The 18592-nt window shown below is 31.3% G+C and overlaps 3 protein-coding genes across 4 annotated transcripts in view; 2 read left to right on the plus strand and 1 right to left on the minus strand.

Moving 5' to 3' along the window:
- Positions 1-3854: 3854 nt before the first annotated feature.
- On the plus strand, positions 3855-5352 carry LOC137932068 (zinc-type alcohol dehydrogenase-like protein SE_1777). Its single transcript, XM_068775629.1, has one exon. It carries the CDS (start codon positions 4163-4165, stop codon positions 5303-5305), a length of 1143 nt encoding a protein of 380 aa, XP_068631730.1. The 5' UTR covers positions 3855-4162; the 3' UTR covers positions 5306-5352.
- On the minus strand, positions 5349-7649 carry LOC137932069 (nudC domain-containing protein 3). The gene is made up of 5 exons (XM_068775630.1): positions 7481-7649; positions 6844-7265; positions 6270-6452; positions 5787-5902; positions 5349-5532 (listed from the first exon to the last, which is right to left on the minus strand). Exons 1-5 carry the CDS (start codon positions 7588-7590, stop codon positions 5377-5379), a joined length of 987 nt encoding a protein of 328 aa, XP_068631731.1. The 5' UTR covers positions 7591-7649; the 3' UTR covers positions 5349-5376.
- An 883-nt stretch (positions 7650-8532) lies between these two features.
- LOC137932204 (transmembrane protein 178B) overlaps positions 8533-18592 on the plus strand; it is a 56809-nt gene continuing 46749 nt past the window's right edge. Inside the window, exon 1 of one of the 2 annotated variants that reach the window (XM_068775805.1) lies at positions 8533-8927. In XM_068775805.1, the coding sequence (XP_068631906.1) occupies positions 8802-8927 (126 nt within the window). In that variant the 5' untranslated portion in view covers positions 8533-8801. The remainder of the gene's footprint in view (positions 8928-18592) is intronic. The other variant, XM_068775804.1, reaches the window with a different exon arrangement.

The raw sequence follows: 18592 nt of genomic DNA on the forward strand, positions 1-18592 counted from the left end.
TTTCCTACGTATTTTAACAAAACTGTTAAGTATAGATAATATAAAGAACTATCAACGCGTAATGTGGAGTCTAGAATATAAAATAGATTACAATTTTTTTTCTCCCATAACTATTTAGAAATAGCAACATTTAACGAACGTTATTCAAATTAAATTGTTATTCATAAACATTTCAATGAAATTATTTTTTTCTAATTTTCGTATCATCATCATAAAAAAATTATTTAATTAGAATATTCAGAAATATTTAGAACATATCAAAGATTGATTGTAATGTTCTGATTGAACTTAAGAGCAGTTTAACGAATGTGGTCAGTGCGTTATGAATTGCTTTAGTACAATATTTATGCAACAGTCTGTCGACCAAGTGTCCGTCGGTGTACTTCTGGGTACCCAAATGCAGATTTAAGTCAAAACTAACGTAAAACATAACGTAAATATAAATTGAGAAAAGTTTTTTGCATATATATCACTAAATAGCGGTTTATTACTGCTAAATAACGAAGAGCTATTTGTAATGTCACTTGGCATTTCGATTGTCTATAACTTCGGAGGAATAATGAACTATTGAAGTGGACGCTCTTAAGGAACTTTGACCTGTGTGCTATTAAACTTGGATTTGTAAAAATACGAAGAATGGCATACCTATTTGTTATTATATCATGTGAATATTACATGTTTCCTTGTACCTGACACTATATGATGACCATGTCAAATTTAAAAGTAAATAATTCATATCAATTCGTGACTGCCATATCGACAAGCCTAACATTGCTTGATATAAAAATATTGGCAGCCTATTTTAATAATACCACATTAAAGATTACACATTAAGATAACTTTGGCAAAATTTTAGAAAGGTGTTATACTTTTTAATTTAGCTAACATTTAGATCTTAATGCAATTAAAAACTGTTCTATTTCACAGAGTAGCGAATTAAAGTGTGTTCGATACTTTTTTGTAATTAATTATATTTCTGTAACTTAGGATTAATGCAACAACATCAATGTTTTCACTGTCGTTTGTTACTTATGACTATGTTGTGTTTCAACGTATGTATATTTTTGAATTTGAACTCTCAATGCCTATGTATGTATTGCTTCATTCTTCCTATATCATATCATATAAAATTTTCTTCATTGTAAACACAGGAATATATTTAAGTTATAAAGTCATGAATGACTGTCAAACATATTTCGCATATTGTGAATTGTTACGCGTATTCTGTGATAAATGTACATTGATCTGCTCGTAATATGTTGATTATGTAAAAATAAATTGATTTCATTGTATTAAACTATTTATATCATTTATTTTGCTTATTTTACTTTACTCTTTTTATAAGTCTACCTTAATTACAATTTGACAGGTTCAATAAAGTCAGCCTTGTGCTGCAATTGGAATGCAACAATTATTTTTAAAACAAACCTTAAGACGTATTTTGTTTCTTTTGACAAAAACTTTTACTAACAAAACTAATCTAGTTTATCATTTTAATTTTTTGCACTTTGACATAGATTAAGTGCGTAACCTCAAAAATAGTTTTTATTGTAAGCACGAGTTAAGATTCTTTTTATATTTTGAACGTCCTATGATACAGCGATACAAATAATTGCAATAAATGTTATAAGTATACTATAATTTTTATAACTGTCATTATAATATTATATAAGTTATACTTCTTTTTGCTCTATTATTCTTATTCCTAATTTTTGTTACATTGTCTTGCTATTACATTTTTCCAATGTTGTGAAACAAATCCACTCATAAACAATCAACAAAACAATCCACTGATAAAAACATACAAAACCGGTAGGAATCCATTTCAAAATGTTTTCAAATTTAATGTTTATTTTTAATTGCGATGCGATGTTTTAAATAATAGCTGTCCGACAAGATATGAATATCAAATGACGGCAATACATTATTTGTGTAAGGTTAGCTAAAAAATTAACAATTACTTTCAATACGTTCTTAATTTAAACTTTATTTTGTTTGATAATTTAACCAGTTTTGGTTAAGTACTAGCTAAAATAGCCGTCTCTTCTACGGGTATCTGATGGCAGATTTATACTTTTAAATATGATTATTTTTAAGGTGCGGGGGAGGTTAGTGATGTTGGAATCACCAACCGTGTGAATTTCTTGGTCATGGTGTTAACCCAATAAGTTATCGCGCGTTTACAGTAGAGGCATTTTTAAGAGTAATTATTTTTATTACATAACTGCTCGACGACAATTTTGTTTGGTATTTGAGGAATAAGTTATGGAGTTTAAATTTAATTCGTTCCTGGGTGCAGAGATTACGTGCAACTACAACCAGGGCCCTATCTTCAAAGACTCCCGAAGACATTGATCTGGTTGAAAGCAGTTTAAGTGAATATTCACGACTTTCGATGTATAAAATAAGCAGCCTCACTGGGAATTCGAAGAGTGATTATTCAGGTTCCATCCATATTGTTCAGGAACTAAAAGCTAGTGACATTCTTTCACGCTAAAATTTTTATCAAACGTTGTCGGAGTGTTTTCGCACTGAAAATCCGATTTTTTGAAGCGACCAGAACCTGAACTTTTTTGAATTTAAAAGAAAATGTTCGGCGCGAAATCAGCCTAAATCAACCTAATTTACTGATACCCATAACACAAGGCTCTTTTTGAAGTGACACCCGACGGAAGACATTTGGCAGTGGCGTAGCTACGGTATTTGGGGCCTGGGGCAGATTGGGGCTTGGTGCCCCAATCTGCCCCAGGCCCCCCCCCCAAAGCGTCTAAATGATTTCAAAATTCAGAACCGAATGTAGTTAATATATATATATATATATATTTTGGTTCGAAATAATAATAAATATATATAAAATAACATTAGACCTTAATAGAATTAATTGGGAAAATTTAAAAACGAACATTCCTCGCTTTTTGGCCTGCAAAGTCATTAATCACATTTTCAAAATCAATAGTGTCGACTAATTCATGTTCTATTGACATTATTGCAAGATTATTAATCTATTTATCATTAAATAATCTTGCAATAATGTAATAATTTATTATTTTGTCATTTAGGGCCCTTTTAAAAAACACTTTGTTTAGCGAATGAAAGGCTTTTAAACACTGTGTATATTATAATTTGTAACCGTTTTTTTTTAATGTTCATATTATTTTACAACTTTTTTAGCACAAAAATAGTAAAATTCGATATAATTTTTATGTTATTTACTTTTAATAATGGTTTTCATTTTTCTTTTAACATTTCATTATTCATTATTCAAAAAAAAATTCAAAAAAATTATTTTCAACTTTGGTGCCCCCCCTACTTGTGGTGCCTGGTGCGGCCGCACCGCTCGCCACCCCCTAGCTACGCCACTGACATTTGGATGACAAACTCTTTAAAAAAAATAAAATCTGTATTTCTGTTCTGTAGCTCAAGGCTTTTATTAAAACGATAAGTCAAATATTACATTTTTGTTTAAATTTAAACACATAAACCTGTCACCAGACACTTTGTATTAACAGAAGATGAAGAGAAGATTTTAAAAGATAACTAGAGTCTAGCTTCTTCAAAGTGTAAAATTTTTAGGCTAAAACATGAGGATCTTGATTTGGGATATTTCATAAAATAATGTAAAATATGTGCATAAATAAGTAATCTCTATCACAGTTTCAATTTTAAATAATAAATAGAGGTCAAAATGGCAGAAGCAGAGATATGACATTTTTTATTTTTGTATCTTACTAATGTATTTTATAATAATATCTTAATTTAACATTAAGAAAATAAAACGTATTAAAACATGTTGTTTTTGCGAACGGTACTAAAAAGAATACAGTGTTCTAGATGTTTCGAGATGGACCACATTCTAGGCATTCATTCATTTCGCATTGTTGGCGAACAACTTGGCTGTAACTTGTGCATTCATATTTGTACTTCGTAAAAATCTGTACAAAATATTGCGTTAGTTTGCAGTAACCATCATTTATTGTCCATTTAAACTACTTAAATTGTAAAGAAAAGTGCCGGTTCAGTTACATGCTAATTGATTTAGAAAAAAAAAAAATTTAATTTTAAAAGTGTATATTTTTAATTTTAATAAAAATAAAAGTGGAATATCTTATTATAGCCATAAAGAGTGATATAGTTTATATTTCGCGCGTTTTCATTGTTTACAATGTCATTTAAGGTTATAATGAATTCGATAAAAGTTATTTGCTTATTTATAACATTAAAATTGTGTTTCTGTCACTGTCACATTAGCCCGCAGGAAAGAAATATTACCATGACTAAAATTCTGCCAAAAACCATGAAAGCGGTTGGCTTATACAAATATTTACCAATTTCGGATGTAAACAGCCTAATCGATCTAGAGGTGAGTTTACCAAACATAAAGAGTAACGAAGTTTTGGTTGAGGTTAAAGCGACTGCAGTAAATCCTATAGATACGAAAATAAGAGCGCCTAAATCTAACATTGAGACTTTTCCAAGGATTCTGGGTTGGGATGGAGCTGGTATTGTCGTTGCTAAAGGTAATAACACAAAAAAGTTTAAGGTAGGAGACGAGGTATTCTTCACCGGCGATTTAAGTAAAAATGGTTCAAACGCCGAGTACGTAGCTCTTGATGAAATCCTTGTTGGACCAAAACCTAAGATTTTGTCATTTGAACAAGCTGCTGCTATGCCTCTTACTTCAGTGACAGCGTATGAATCGCTTTATGATCGGCTGCTATTGTCTGAGAAGGATCGCGGTAAATCATTACTTATAATTAATAGTGGTGGAGGAGTTGGGTCAGTAGCCTCACAATTGGCATCACATTTAAAACTTAAAGTAATTGGCACTGCATCACGTCCTGAAACTGTAGAATTTTCTCAAAAAAATGGGGTCCAAATTGTTCTGAACCACACCAAAGATTTGATTCCACAACTTGAGGCTAATGGATTTGAGAAAGGAGTAGACTATATTTTAGTCAACTATGATCCATATCCATACTGGGATGTATTAATGAAAGCTATTAAACCTCAGGGAAAGATTTGTCTTATTGTTGATAGTAGTGGGTTAGTAGATTTGCGACCACTCAAAGATAAAAGTGTAACATTGGTGTCAGAAATGATGGGTACAAGAATAAAATATGATACTGAAGATAAAAGCAGACATCAAGAGATCTTAAGCACAGTGTCAAAGATGTTTGAAGATGGTATATTAAAAAGCACCCTAACTAAGACCTTATCTCCCATTAACGCTGCAACATTAAGGGAGGCCCATAAACTTATTGAAGAAAAACATATGATTGGAAAATTGGTTTTGACTGGGTTTTAAAGGAATAAGATATTTGTAATATCATAGAAAGTTTTATGAAATAAATAAATTTATTAATGTTTTTGTTTTATTTATTGCATCTGAATTACACTGGGATCAAATTCTTTGCCTTTAAAAGGCGACCCTTCAGCATTCCAGGCCTTTTTTAATATTTCTATGTTACGAATCTCATTGCTTGTCGGCAATCCTTTAAGTTTTTGTTCTTGGTTCCACTGCAACTCACGAACCTAAAAGACACAATAATATGTGAATAATGTTGGTGTTACAAATTTGCAAATGAGTATTTAATATTTCTTATTCTTTTTACATGAAAACTGATGTTCTGTCTGATAGGATGTACCTGATTTAAAACCAAGAACATTAACAACAACTCAAAAAAACAAACTACCAAAAAGGACTTTAGCAAAACAGCAATTTCATAATGTGCAATGAGAATCCAGTTTAAGCTTATTGTGATTATAAAAGATAAACATATTTTTACCTTAGCAATATGATCTTCAGGCAGCTCATCAAGGGGTCTCGAAGCATCTATTTTATTCAGATCAATAGGTTCTTCACTACTCAACAGTCTATCCCACCAGCGTTCTTGTACTTTTTCTGTTCCATAAAATAGATAAAAATATGTTAGTTTACCCTAGAGGAGGGCCTACTAACACTGCATCTATTGGTTAGTAGTTGCCTCCCGAGAACCTTTTGGGCCCCACCAGTCTTGGTTGCATGAGCAATCTGTTCCTCCCACTTCTAACAAATACTTACATAATAATTATAAATGAGATTTCAATTATATTTTAATTGCTACAATGACTATCTCTTCATAACAAAAAGAAATCAAGAGGTTTTGATTCAGTACATCCAAAAAAATTTAAAGATTTTTCTAATAAGCAGAAAGTTAAACATAAAAATCAACATTCCTTATACCTAATAAATTTATAAAAATAACATGAATCAGTTAAAAAAATCTTACCAAGATGAATTAAAAGTTTTCCTTCACTTATACTCCAGAAGCTGTCTCCAGGTTTAATCTTGTATGGCAAACAATCCTTTATAATCACATCACCATTCCGAATTTGTACACAAATGTCACCATTATTTATACTCACTTGTAAATCCTTGGATTTTATGTTTGGTGGAAGTTTTATTGTTACATCTAAAAATATTCAAAAATATTTATCACTCTGGAATATGTAATATCAATATTTTTTTCTATAAGCATGCAATTGATTCATTACTTTTAGTAGTACAAGTCAAGTAGCAAGGGCAGATAGTAAACCACAATTTATTTTAATATTGTATATTCTAAATTTTCAAAAAATCTAAAGTAGAAGAAAATTTTTTCTCATTTTATTATCAATATTTTCTTTAGAATACTATAAAGAAACCATTAAGTTTTAAATAAGGTGTTTATTAATTATTACAATTTGACAATAAATAGTCTTACTACTTACATATTCAATGCTTTAAAGATTTTACATCTATAACATATCTCACCCTGTATATTTAATATTATGTCATTGAAGGTAAGATTGTGAAACACATACCTAATTCCATAATAGTTTGGGACCATGAGTATTCTTCCTTAACAGCACCATTGTAGGATTCACTGTTCTTTTGAACTTGAATAACTGGAGGCTCATAATCTTCTGGAAAAGTATTCTTCTCTGTTAATTGTTTCTCAAATTTATCATCTTTTGAGTTTTTATTTCTACCCTTAGATTCTTGTTCTGGCAGCTCATTATGGGTTGTTACATCTTCTTCAGAAATTATCTCTACTTCTTCTGCTACTGTATTACACATGATTTCATTATTTATTTCTGATCGCGGAGGTTTGTTTACGCCCTCCTGAGCATTATAATTCTTTGGGTCACAAGATCTTAAAACTTTTATTACCAGCTCTTCAGCTACTCCTGGTGGGAACCCCATGTTCTCATATTTATTTTCAGGTACATAATAAAAATCAGTTCTGGAAGAGTTAATAAGTATTAGGAAATTTAATGTATAAAAGATAATAAGTATTAAAAACTGTTGCACCTAAAATTTAGAAAATAACGTGTTGAGTAATATAAAAATATTTTCCATTAAAAGGCTTTATGTTTTTGTTTACAAATTTAATTTTTTGTCCATAAAAGTATATTTAAAGAGACTTTCGAATATTAAATACTTTTGCTCCAATTTTACCTTCTAGCTAAAAAATTAAAAATGGAAGATAGAAATCCTAATATTGATTTCTCATTTACTAAAATAGACGTTAGGGCATCATCATATTTCTCCATATTGTTATCCGACATTATATTTAACGAAGTTTTATTATTAACAGAATTTTACCAGCAAAACAAAAATACCATTAGTGTAACAAAATATTATTAATTCATTAAAAATGTTCTTTTCTAAAAAGGCTTAGATCTAAGGTCCGTACAGCCTATTCAATTCTTAGTGCAAAATGTTTTGCCGTTGTTTCATAACATAATGTATCTTTTAAGTTATTTAAAGTAAAATGTAAAAATTTTGTAACCAAATACAATTTAAATATAAAAATTGCATAAATTTTATAAGTCATAATCTGTAGTATTTCAAATCTATGATTGATAAATAATAGGTGGGTTATTATTCTAAGTCGATTAAATTTTACTTTGACACATTAATATTATTATTTCTCTTATAAATTTACTCAAATTTTATTAATTGTGGTGAAAATATCAATGTACATTTTTGATACATAACACCTTTGATGCAACTTTTATAGAAAGAGTCACTATAAGACAACTATGAAAAGTTATCAATGTTGATGATTAAAGTTATAAAGTAAAAACACGTAACATAATTATTACGTGTTTCTACTTTATAACTTTATAGTGATTTATAGATAAAAAAATTATAATAGTTAATTTTATATTCTATTAACATCTATAAGTTGCACTATACAGAACAAATTATTATGAAACACTGTGATGTAAAAATAATATAACAATTTTGGCTAAATAAATAAACTAGAGGCAATTACAATAATTTTGCTAACCTCAAAAACGAAAAGTCTTTTATTGAATTCATAATAATCAAAAAAATAGATGTTTAGGTATATATTAACAAAGTCTAGTTTATATAATTAAGAAAATTATATATTCATATATTAGAGTACGTATATAAATATATATAAAGATTTTGTTAACTGGTATCACAGAACCGGTTTTCTGATTTACATTCCCGCCACTTGGAGGAGTTGTTCGCTTTCGAAAGTTTCACATCCGCAAGAGAGCGGCAAGGCAAGGCAAGTCAAACCGAAGTAGGCAAAGTGTCGCGCGCTCACTTGGTCCGCTGCAGGCGATGACCGCATTTATATATTTTTTTTTATTGTGAGAGTGCTGTCGTGTTCTCCGTTCCATTAAGTGTTTACAAAAATGCTGCATAGGTGAACTTGTCGAATAAACATAAGTGTTGTGATTGTGCTAATATTTATATCATCTATTCTTCTTTATTTTATTGTCACTCGAAGGTTGTTAAAATGCCTTGCTCAGCGGTAACTTTGTCTATAGCGACCATTACAGCAATCGTGGCTGCTGCTCTGATGGCCATTGCGTTTTCAACAGATAACTGGCTATATATCGAAGTGAAACGGAGCAACATTCAGGTGATTATACATATATTTATAATATAATTATTATTATCCTTAAAATATTCTGACTACCTTCATTAAATTTCAGGGTATCTTTAACATTTCATAAGTTTAGTCTCTACTTCAGAAAATTCAAATAACGCTGACAAAAGTAAATAATAAAAAAAGAAATCTTATATTGAATATAACTGTCAGACACATTCACAGCACTTCGACAGTCATTTCTTGTTATATTTTTACGCTTTATTAATATTTTGCTTTCATTTATCTGACGTATGTTATTACACACGATAATTACCGAGTGTTGTAAGGAAACTGTTAACCTTTATTTGAGTTTTGTAAGGAAACTATAAACATAGCATGTTAACAAACATAGTTAGTCTCTTATTTTATGAACGTATAAAAACATTTACTACATTTTGTCAATAATATATTTGATGTAATCGTTAATTGTAACGCCTTTCTACGAATCGTGTAACACAGCATTGAGTCCTTACCACGGGACCGTTATAGCAGACACGGTGTGCATTAATATGCACGTATTAATGGCACGAAGTATAGCTAACAGTACATCGAGAACGACTCCTGTGCATCCATTCGTGTAGATAAAGAAATTACTGCCCTAATTATGGTAGATCTGTGGCAAAAAATGCTACAACAATCTGCTACGAAGAGATTTTATCGATACAAAAAAACTGGCGCATCACTAAACATGTTACGAATTCAAAATCCGAATTCGTAAGAATTAGAACATTTCTCAGATAATTGATTGTGATGTAGTTTTTGCGCGAGCTGTTTTTGGTTGCCTACTAGACGGGTTATTATTTTTTGTGACCTCGGAAGGCTTTGTCGCTTATGTTACTATTGGGGCTTACTTATGTAAAGTCGTAACAACCTTATGTGATAGAGTTTTGCAAATCAAAAATTCCTTCAAATATATTTTAACACTTAGTAATAAATTACTGGTAAATGCTTAGTTTTATAAGTTTTATTTTAAAAGTGGGATAACGAACTTCTAACATTAAATTATTATTAAAGGTTATTAATATGAAATAACGCAATTGAAATAGATAATAATAAGTAATAATTACGTTCTAAATTTTCTTGTAATTAGTTAATGAATAATTGCACAAAGGTAATTTTCGTTTTTAATTTACCGTTACATTAATTGCGTTAATTAATAGTAATTTACCAGATTTATTAATACCTTTATTGCATATGTCTGAATTATTTCTTGAACTTGAAACTTTATGGATAATTTTCTCTTGTATATTTTTCTTAGTATAATATTCGTATATATTTAAAATATTTGTGATTTAATTTTCACGATTTTTTGATATTTCAGTGTTACCGATTGAGAATTATCTCAAGTTGTATTTTATGGAAAAATTCAAATGTTACTTAACATAGGTTTGATGATGCGACGCTGAGGAAAGTGCGGGAGAAATCGTAATGTGAAAGTGACAAAAATTGTCAGTTATTCTGTAAGCACACTGCGGAAGTCTGACCGGGCCTTATTAGCAACGTAAAGTCAGAAGCCGTTGCTAGGTTATCACGCTTTCATCTGCGGAATATGACCGTGGAGGCATTTAAAAAATACGGAATAAATAAAAACTCATTAATATTTTGAAACGTTGGCAAATTTTACTATAAGTATTCAAATGTTCATAGCATTTGAATTCTTATGAATTTCTATAATGACGCCGCGATAATGGTTATAAATTACGATCTAGGGATTGGATGGATGGAGGGATGTAGGGATATGGATTCGATCCCGAGAGATGGTATACTTTGTGATGACATGACATACCTCTTCAAAATGGGAGTAACATTCCAAAGTAAGTTTCCAAATCGATAATACCCTCGCATGATGGCATGCAGCTCATGAAAACTTTGATAGGAAGCTTTAATTCCCACAGCTGAAACATTACAATGACAAATAACAGTAAAATATTCATAATCATTCTATAAATAAGGTCTAAATTTCCATAAATATATTTATAAGGAGCATTTTCGTATGTTGGTATATACGATGTTTATGTATTGTGCACTCTAAAATAATTTTGATTGTTAAAATGACGTTTTTATTACAACCTTATACTGTAACTATAAAGAGATAATACCATAAAGCTTTATTCAATAGAATGTAAGTGACAATTTTAAATGTTAGTAACAATAACTGGAGGAGTCAGTTGGAAGGTGTTTAATTCTGATTATATCGACGAAAGTAGGGTAGGCGAATTTGTATATGCGATTTATTTTGGTATTACGTTTATGAACACCTGACTTTTATATTGATAATTTATAAAAAAAGGTTTTTTGTTTAAAAAAACATAGGCCTCGGAATTTAAAAAAAAAAACACAGGAAGTGTTAGTTTTACTTACCTGGGCGAAGGACCGGATGTCACGGTTATCCCTTATATAAACGATAACTTTCGTTCCATTCAAAGTAAGTTCCAGCGATGAATTTTACAGATATTTTATTTTTATGATACCTTAAATGTTAAGTAATTGTGAAACGAAAGTAGACTCAATTTTTCTTATAATTTATTTTGCTTTTCTTTTATGTTTGAACTTAGATCTTTATCTGTGTTCGTCTAAATTTTTTTACGTATTCGATGTTCTATCTCATAATTATCTTGAATATTGTACACCCATGAAACAAGCAGGTGAATCAGAATTTTTAATTGTCATAAAGCTTAGTTATATCATTTTAATGCAACTGCTTCTTGTATGCTAAATAAATAAATAAATCGTCGTATTGCCAACCCTAAGTGTGACAATGTGTAATTGTACAGAAGTCACTTGCTTTCGAGGCGCTGCGACGCCCACTTCCCACGACTTCCGACATACCATCCGTTTTCTTGATTCGATTGTCGGATCCGGCCTGCTACTTCTAGTTGTCTCATTCACTCATTCACACATCCATACTTACACATAATTAATCTCAATTATTTGTCTATAATATAATCTGTTAATTTAATGTCCGCAAAAACCCGAGTCTTCTTTCGATTTTATTATTTTATAATATGCCGGATAAATGTATGGGAGTGACAATTTACAAAATTAAAGTATATATATGTATATATACACAGTTTTTGACATATTTTAAACTAAGAATCTTGTATAAAGTATTAGGAAACTTTAAAAAAAGGATAAGTCATTCACTAGTTTTGACTTGACCTGACTAAGGGAAATAATAATTATAATAATTACGTGTCAAATTAAATATATTGCAAGCTTGAAAATCTTGAACAAATAGGAAGGGAGAAAAGATAAGAAACCAACGAAATCATGAATAGCGGAATGTCGAGAGCTATGGTAGCAAAAATGATTTCTGTTTTAAGAGCATATGTACAGACCTCAAATAAGTAGGACCTCCGGATCCTGTAGCATATGTAATATCATGGCCTGAGCCACAAAGCTCTCAACTTAAATAATTACATAAAGGTTAAAGCTTGCTGAATAAACGACATCAGTAGAAAAAAAGTTGCATTAATTCAAAGGTTCGCAATTAAACGGTTTATGCCGGTTATTCCATATCTTACTCGTATAATAAAGTAAAGAAAAGACGTGAAAATTTGGATTATCACAGAATTTCCAAACAGATATCAAAATTGGTACGTTTATAAAGGATTTCCGAGAAGATGGCGTAAAATTAATATGACGTCGTTAAAGATAACACAAATTAGTGACCGTAATTACCAGCAATTACAATTAGCTGATGAGTTCCACTAAAATATGAAGCGGATTTAATTGGACTCACCTATCTATATACTGACTCATAACGATATCTCTGAACACATAAGGTATAGAATTGAAATAGAAGGAATATTCCTTTCGTCAGATAGAGATCTAATAAGTACGCATTTCACGAAATTCCATCCGTAAAAAAGATTGAAGGTGCATTTATTAAAAATGCATATTTTCAAACTCTGACGGGTGTAAAACTTTGCCAGCTTTTTTTTGTGTACTAAAAATTATAAGGAATTGATTTTATGAAATCACAGACAAAATGCAATGCGGAGTAAACAAAGCTTGGGTCGATTAGTATCACCTAAAATGCCGCATTTACGAACATACAGTCGTAGGTTCTTTGTGATATAAATTTACCTTAACTTAATAAAACTGAGAAAACTTTGTTAAATTAAACTTTTTTGACCTATGTTATTATACAATCTTGTAGAAACTTAGCGTAGACTTTGTACATTTTGAATTTATTATTCTCCCCGCGACTTGAACGCGTAGTATCGTTTGTAAATTTCCGGTTTAGAAAAATTTTCGCAGGATTTTTAAAACAAGAACAAGTTTGCTCTTGCAGAACATTATCTATATTTTTTACCATCACCATTTTTTTATTCGAATTACATCTGTCAGCCAAATTTTAAGTTTTTGCACTTTAAAAGTTTTCAACTACCCTACACAGTCACTCAGAAACATGTAACATTATTTTTTTTATTGGAATGCAACAGGCCAATAATTTTTGGATGTACAAGTCTGCAGGGATAAATAGTAAACAATATATTAACCTTACGTTACTTATTATATCTGAAACCATTGATTTTTGGTTGGTGTGTATTATACATTAATTGTCAGCAAATGAGCTATACATTCATCCCTTAAAAGATTAACCTATAACCGATCACTCTGTATTACTATAAATAAAAGTTTACACGTCGTTGCATTAGTAAATAAATCCGGAAACTTGTGATTCGTTACAAAACAAACAGTTGGGGTATTTTAATGCTTCGAAAGTGTGGATAATGAACATCGTTCGTTCACGATTATAATCATTGCCTTTCACGAATGCTTCTCCGTTCATATGTTTTATCGTTTTCCTTACTTTCACTTCATTTTCCTGATGACCCTAGAGTTGTCTTAGTAAAGTGCGAGAAATATTATTTTATCTTTAGTAAATATATATATACTTTGTTATTTTGGCTACGCATCGAACGTCTACAAGATTAAAAAAACGAGACTACTACCTTTAATAACCACCTAAATTTAAAAACTAGACGTTACATTGATCTTATAAAAGATACACATTCAAACCCGTTTTTGTTCGATAGATAAAGAATTGATAATAAACGCAAAATAACTTCAGCTTTTAAATTAAGAAAATAACTACAAACCATACGAAAGATGTTGTATCTTTTTTTTTATTTGCTGAAACATATAGCCATTATACTTCGTATTCTGATAATAAGTCAATTTTATTCAAGTACACTGGTTCAGAATCGTTTTAGTTTTATGATGATACTACTTCGTACTAGTTCTTTGATGAATCTTTTTAGCCATCGTATAGTGAATCATCATCGTATAGTGTCACCAAGAGACCAACGGAAAGAGATTTGTTTGGAATTTCGCTGCGTGATCTAATCAAAAATTAGAACTGTATGAGAATCAATGTCTCCTACTTAGGTCTAAAAATTGCTTGTCTGAAGAATAACCGAGTGACGACCACGAGTGGGTAGATGCGGCGTGGATAGGCCTCCATCCAGGTGGACAGACCACATAGTCAAGGTAGCTAGAAGTTACTGGATACGGGCAGCGGGAGTCTGGTCATCATGACGATTTTAGGAAGAGGCCCATGCCTTGCATGGCGTCTGTCGGCGGAAAAAAGAAGATAGTCGGTGATCAGTTTTTGTGACGACTTTCTTTTTAGTAGACGCATTTATTTATATCGGTAGAAACATTCTAAGCACTATTTATTCATATAACTTCGTCAATTATGTTCCATTTTGATGGTTATTTTCATGTAAAGCGCCAAAAAAGAACACACAAAAACAGGATTGATTGTTCAAAATCTGTAAATTATTTTTTTCGCGGTAAAGTCTTATTTTCACTTTTCATGCTTGTGTTGAGTTAGCGTATATAATCTGTCGAATCTTTATTATCACGCAACCTGGGTTTTGGTATAAGAAAACTTTTCAACATATTTTAAATAAATATGTCGTTTGTATAAAAAACAAGATATACGGATACATCTGAATTGCTTTACGTAAACTTTAATGCATGAGCGACGGCCACTTCATATGGCTATAAAATAATTGACGGTGACCCAACTGTTTCTAAATCGCTTATCTCGTCCACAACTCTCTCATAATTGTTCTTGATTCTCTCGCCTTATAATTATACATTCCTTTCGCCATTTTTTGTTGCGGAATATGCTGTTGTATTTGAACGTGTTAATCTAAACATTTATCTAAGGTATAGTGCTTTAGAACACGTGACAAATTACTAGTTGAATTTTAGTGAACAATGAAAAATGATTACTTTATATTTCACCTTTCATCTACATAAAATATACTTTTAAAGTTATACATGACGATGGGTTATAGAAGTAAAAGCTTTAAAGGGATGTATAGCTTATTTGTTGTCAATTAATGAATGTCAGAAATAAATAATAATTAGAATTAATAAAGACTTAAACCCGAAATTATAGGCCAGTTGAATCTGAGTGATAAATAGATTTATATAGGGTGATTAGAAATAGGTGTAAAAGTTTTTTAGCTGATCAATATTGTGACCCTGTATTTTTAATGTAATATTTCCTGAATATTTGTGTCAGCTGCCTACTTAAGTAGTTTTTAATCTAAATGTTGATCGTATTATAAAAGTAACATGTGCAGTAATAGCGTATTATCGTTTACTTAAATATGTGATTGCGTGTCCAACGAGGCCACGCGACAAGTGAAACTTGTCGTGATTGACCCAAAGCACGACAGCTCGCTAACTGTAAACGCCGTGAACATATTGTTGTAACGTTATATTTTACAATTAGCATCTTTGTCATTATTCTATGACTCTGTGAAAAAGATGAATAAATTCTATGTAAATGAATTATATATTAATTTATCCTTGCTTATTATAGAATATTGAGATGCTTCTTGACCTACATTTGAAGTCATGGCGTGTTCCTCATGTCCCTGTCATGGCCGGTCTATACCTCCGTCATCTGAACATGTCGCCAGCAACTCGTCATGTATGGGTCATAGTGAAATGGACATAGACGTCTACCATAGATTTCCAACGGGACCGCCTAGAAGTGGAATGCATCCAGCATTTACCAACGACAAAGTAATTACTTTCAAAAATATCAACAAATGATACGTACAACTGCCGTTCCAGTTTCACATTGTATTTAAATAATATATATATATATATATATATATATATATATATATATATATATATATATATATATATATATATATATAGAGAGAGAAGAGGTGTATTACTAGTTTTATTATTTCTATTTAAGCGTGCAGAACTAAGGGCTATTCAAGTTTAAGGGTCTGGACTGGACCGCGTCCGAAGCCGAAAGTACAGCCCGCTTCCTACCGTTTCTATTGGTAACCAATAGGGTAAGCCAGAGGTGATGATGTCTGAAATAACGATGATCTTTACTTATATTGTTTTTCTTTAAAATAAAATTTGTTGCGTCCTTGATTTATATATTTTTAAAGATTTTTTTATAAAGCACAATATAATACACGATTTACTTATTAAAAAACCTTCGAAAACTGACGCAATTAAACGAAAATGATTCTCATATTGCAAATGCACAACTCACCATATGTTGTCATAAACATTTCCGATAAAGTCAATTTGATACCGTGGTGCAACTGACTGGATACCTGATCTACACAGGTGTTGTCTATTTTTAACGCGCCAATAGGAGATGGGCACTCCGCGTCTGTCTCACTTAAAAAAATATACTCAGAACTGGTATATACTGCGTCTAGAACAACCGCAGGTAAACTCGCTGGTGTTGATAGAGTTTAATGCCTTTTTTTTTAAATCTGCACTACGCTTTATTTTGCCTTCGTGTTTTGGATACAGAGTGGCAACTTCGCGTAATGTAATAATTGTAAACAAAAACATTTTGCAATTTATTTGGCCCGTATTCATTATTTCTTCATGAATTATTTATATTTTTTATTATAAAAGCTACTCTACTACTGTTTACACTTCCTGGAAATCCTATTTATTTAATAGAATACAGATTATATCATCATTTAGCAGATAAGCCACTGTAAGGAATAGGCTTCCCCCAAAGAAAGCCACGATGACCAGTTTTGCGCATGTCTACCGGAAAAATACAGATAAAAACTGAAAACATAACAACACATTAAAAAGTAAATATTAACTAAATTGGAAGTAGTACCAACTCTACATACATTTTTCTTGTACTTCTCAATTAAGTTGTAATGACAGATGTTTCTCGTCTGGTATATTCCCGATTATATACTTACAGTCATGCTTAAAGAATAAATATAAAATAATAAATATTTATGATCGTTAATGCACGTAAAATGCGTTCATGTTAGCAGATAGATGCCAACTGAAAGGTAGAGGCCTCCCCCAAAATTCGCAACGATGGTCGTTTTTGCGCCGCCCATTGCTTAACTGTCCACCTAGCGTCTACCAGCTTGTGGTCCCACTCGAGAATTTTCCTGCCCCAATGGCTGCCGGTCGTTACAAATGTAAATAAGAAAAATATTTAAAAAAAAAATTATAACATTATAGCACAATTTGATCAAAAATATAAGTGTATGTAACTGACCACGCCATTCGTGCAGCCTTGAAAAGGTTAAACATAAAAAACAAAAAACAAAAAAGTTAAAAGGTCCGGTTGAACAGGGAGGACGTAAAAACGTTATTGTGTATGTGTGAGGCTGGCTCGTCGGCATTGCAAGGTGAGCGGGGCAAGTCCCGGGCACTCGGGTTCGACCTCGTATCACGGCCATTGTCCCGGCACAGCTGCGTTTTGTGTTCATGTATACCCCTTTCGTTATATTATACACGCGTCGTACAATTCAAATGTACATCATTACTTACAACGATCGAACACTAATAAACTTATTTCATCAATTTTCATAAGTCGAGGAATTTATTTTTTACATCTGAAAAATACATATTATTTTTGTCTTATTATTGTTTAGTTACGAAATGTTATTTAATTAACAAATTTCTTTTTAGTAAACACTACCTTTACTCACGGCGTAGGTAGTGGAGGAATCGCTGGATGTGACCTTTGAGAGAGGGCGATTCTTTGTAGTAGGCTTATGATGATGATCATGACTCTTCATCAAATACGACTGATACTAGCCTATTTTAGTGTACCATTTATTATGATAATAACTGATTTATTTTGAAAAATATGTAAAACGTTGAAATCTTTCATATAGAACAACGAATTTCAATGAGATTAAGTTAGAAATTCCGCTTTGTATTGTTTATTTTTTTGTTAGTTCTTTGCTGAATACGGGCAGCGCATGACCGGTTATCGTGGCGATTTTTGGGGATGGCCCAAGACTTGCAATGACGATGATAAATATTAACATTATTAACGGTTTTAAATTTGATACCAAAGTTTTTATTTTCCAAACGCAAGTCGTGCAAGGTCCGCTTTGTTTACAACTGCGTTATGTATATATTATACTTAAGTCTTAGTATGTACACCGTTATAAAAACCGTGTGCTCGCGTATTATTAGCTTAGTTCCACTGGACAAGCATCCAGATCTTAAAATTAGTCCAAGTTAAATAGTAATTATAGTTTGCTGAGAGGCCAGACGTATGCGGGTAAATAGAAAATGTCCGTGCGGAAGTGTAGTCGGTGGCGAAAGTCGTTAAACAATAGGCGAGCCGCAAACATAATTACAGGTGGACTCTG

Source organism: Battus philenor, unplaced genomic scaffold (genome assembly GCF_028537555.1).
Source record: "Battus philenor isolate CCGP_79_NKW_IND1 unplaced genomic scaffold, ilBatPhil1.0.hap1 SCAF_9, whole genome shotgun sequence".
NCBI classification, from domain to species: domain Eukaryota; kingdom Metazoa; phylum Arthropoda; class Insecta; order Lepidoptera; family Papilionidae; genus Battus; species Battus philenor.

Excerpts from the sequence above, each read along its gene's own strand:
- LOC137932069 (XM_068775630.1), bottom strand. The coding sequence starts at position 7,590 with ATGTCGGATAACAATATGGAGAAATATGATGATGCCCTAACGTCTATT. Across the intron at positions 5,903-6,269 it reads AAAACTTTTAATTCATCTTG|AAAAAGTACAAGAACGCTGG; the intron begins GTAAGATTTTTT and ends TTTATGGAACAG. Across the intron at positions 5,533-5,786 it reads CTGAAGATCATATTGCTAAG|GTTCGTGAGTTGCAGTGGAA; the intron begins GTAAAAATATGT and ends TGTGTCTTTTAG.
- LOC137932068 (XM_068775629.1), top strand. The coding sequence starts at position 4,163 with ATGTCATTTAAGGTTATAATGAATTCGATAAAAGTTATTTGCTTATTT.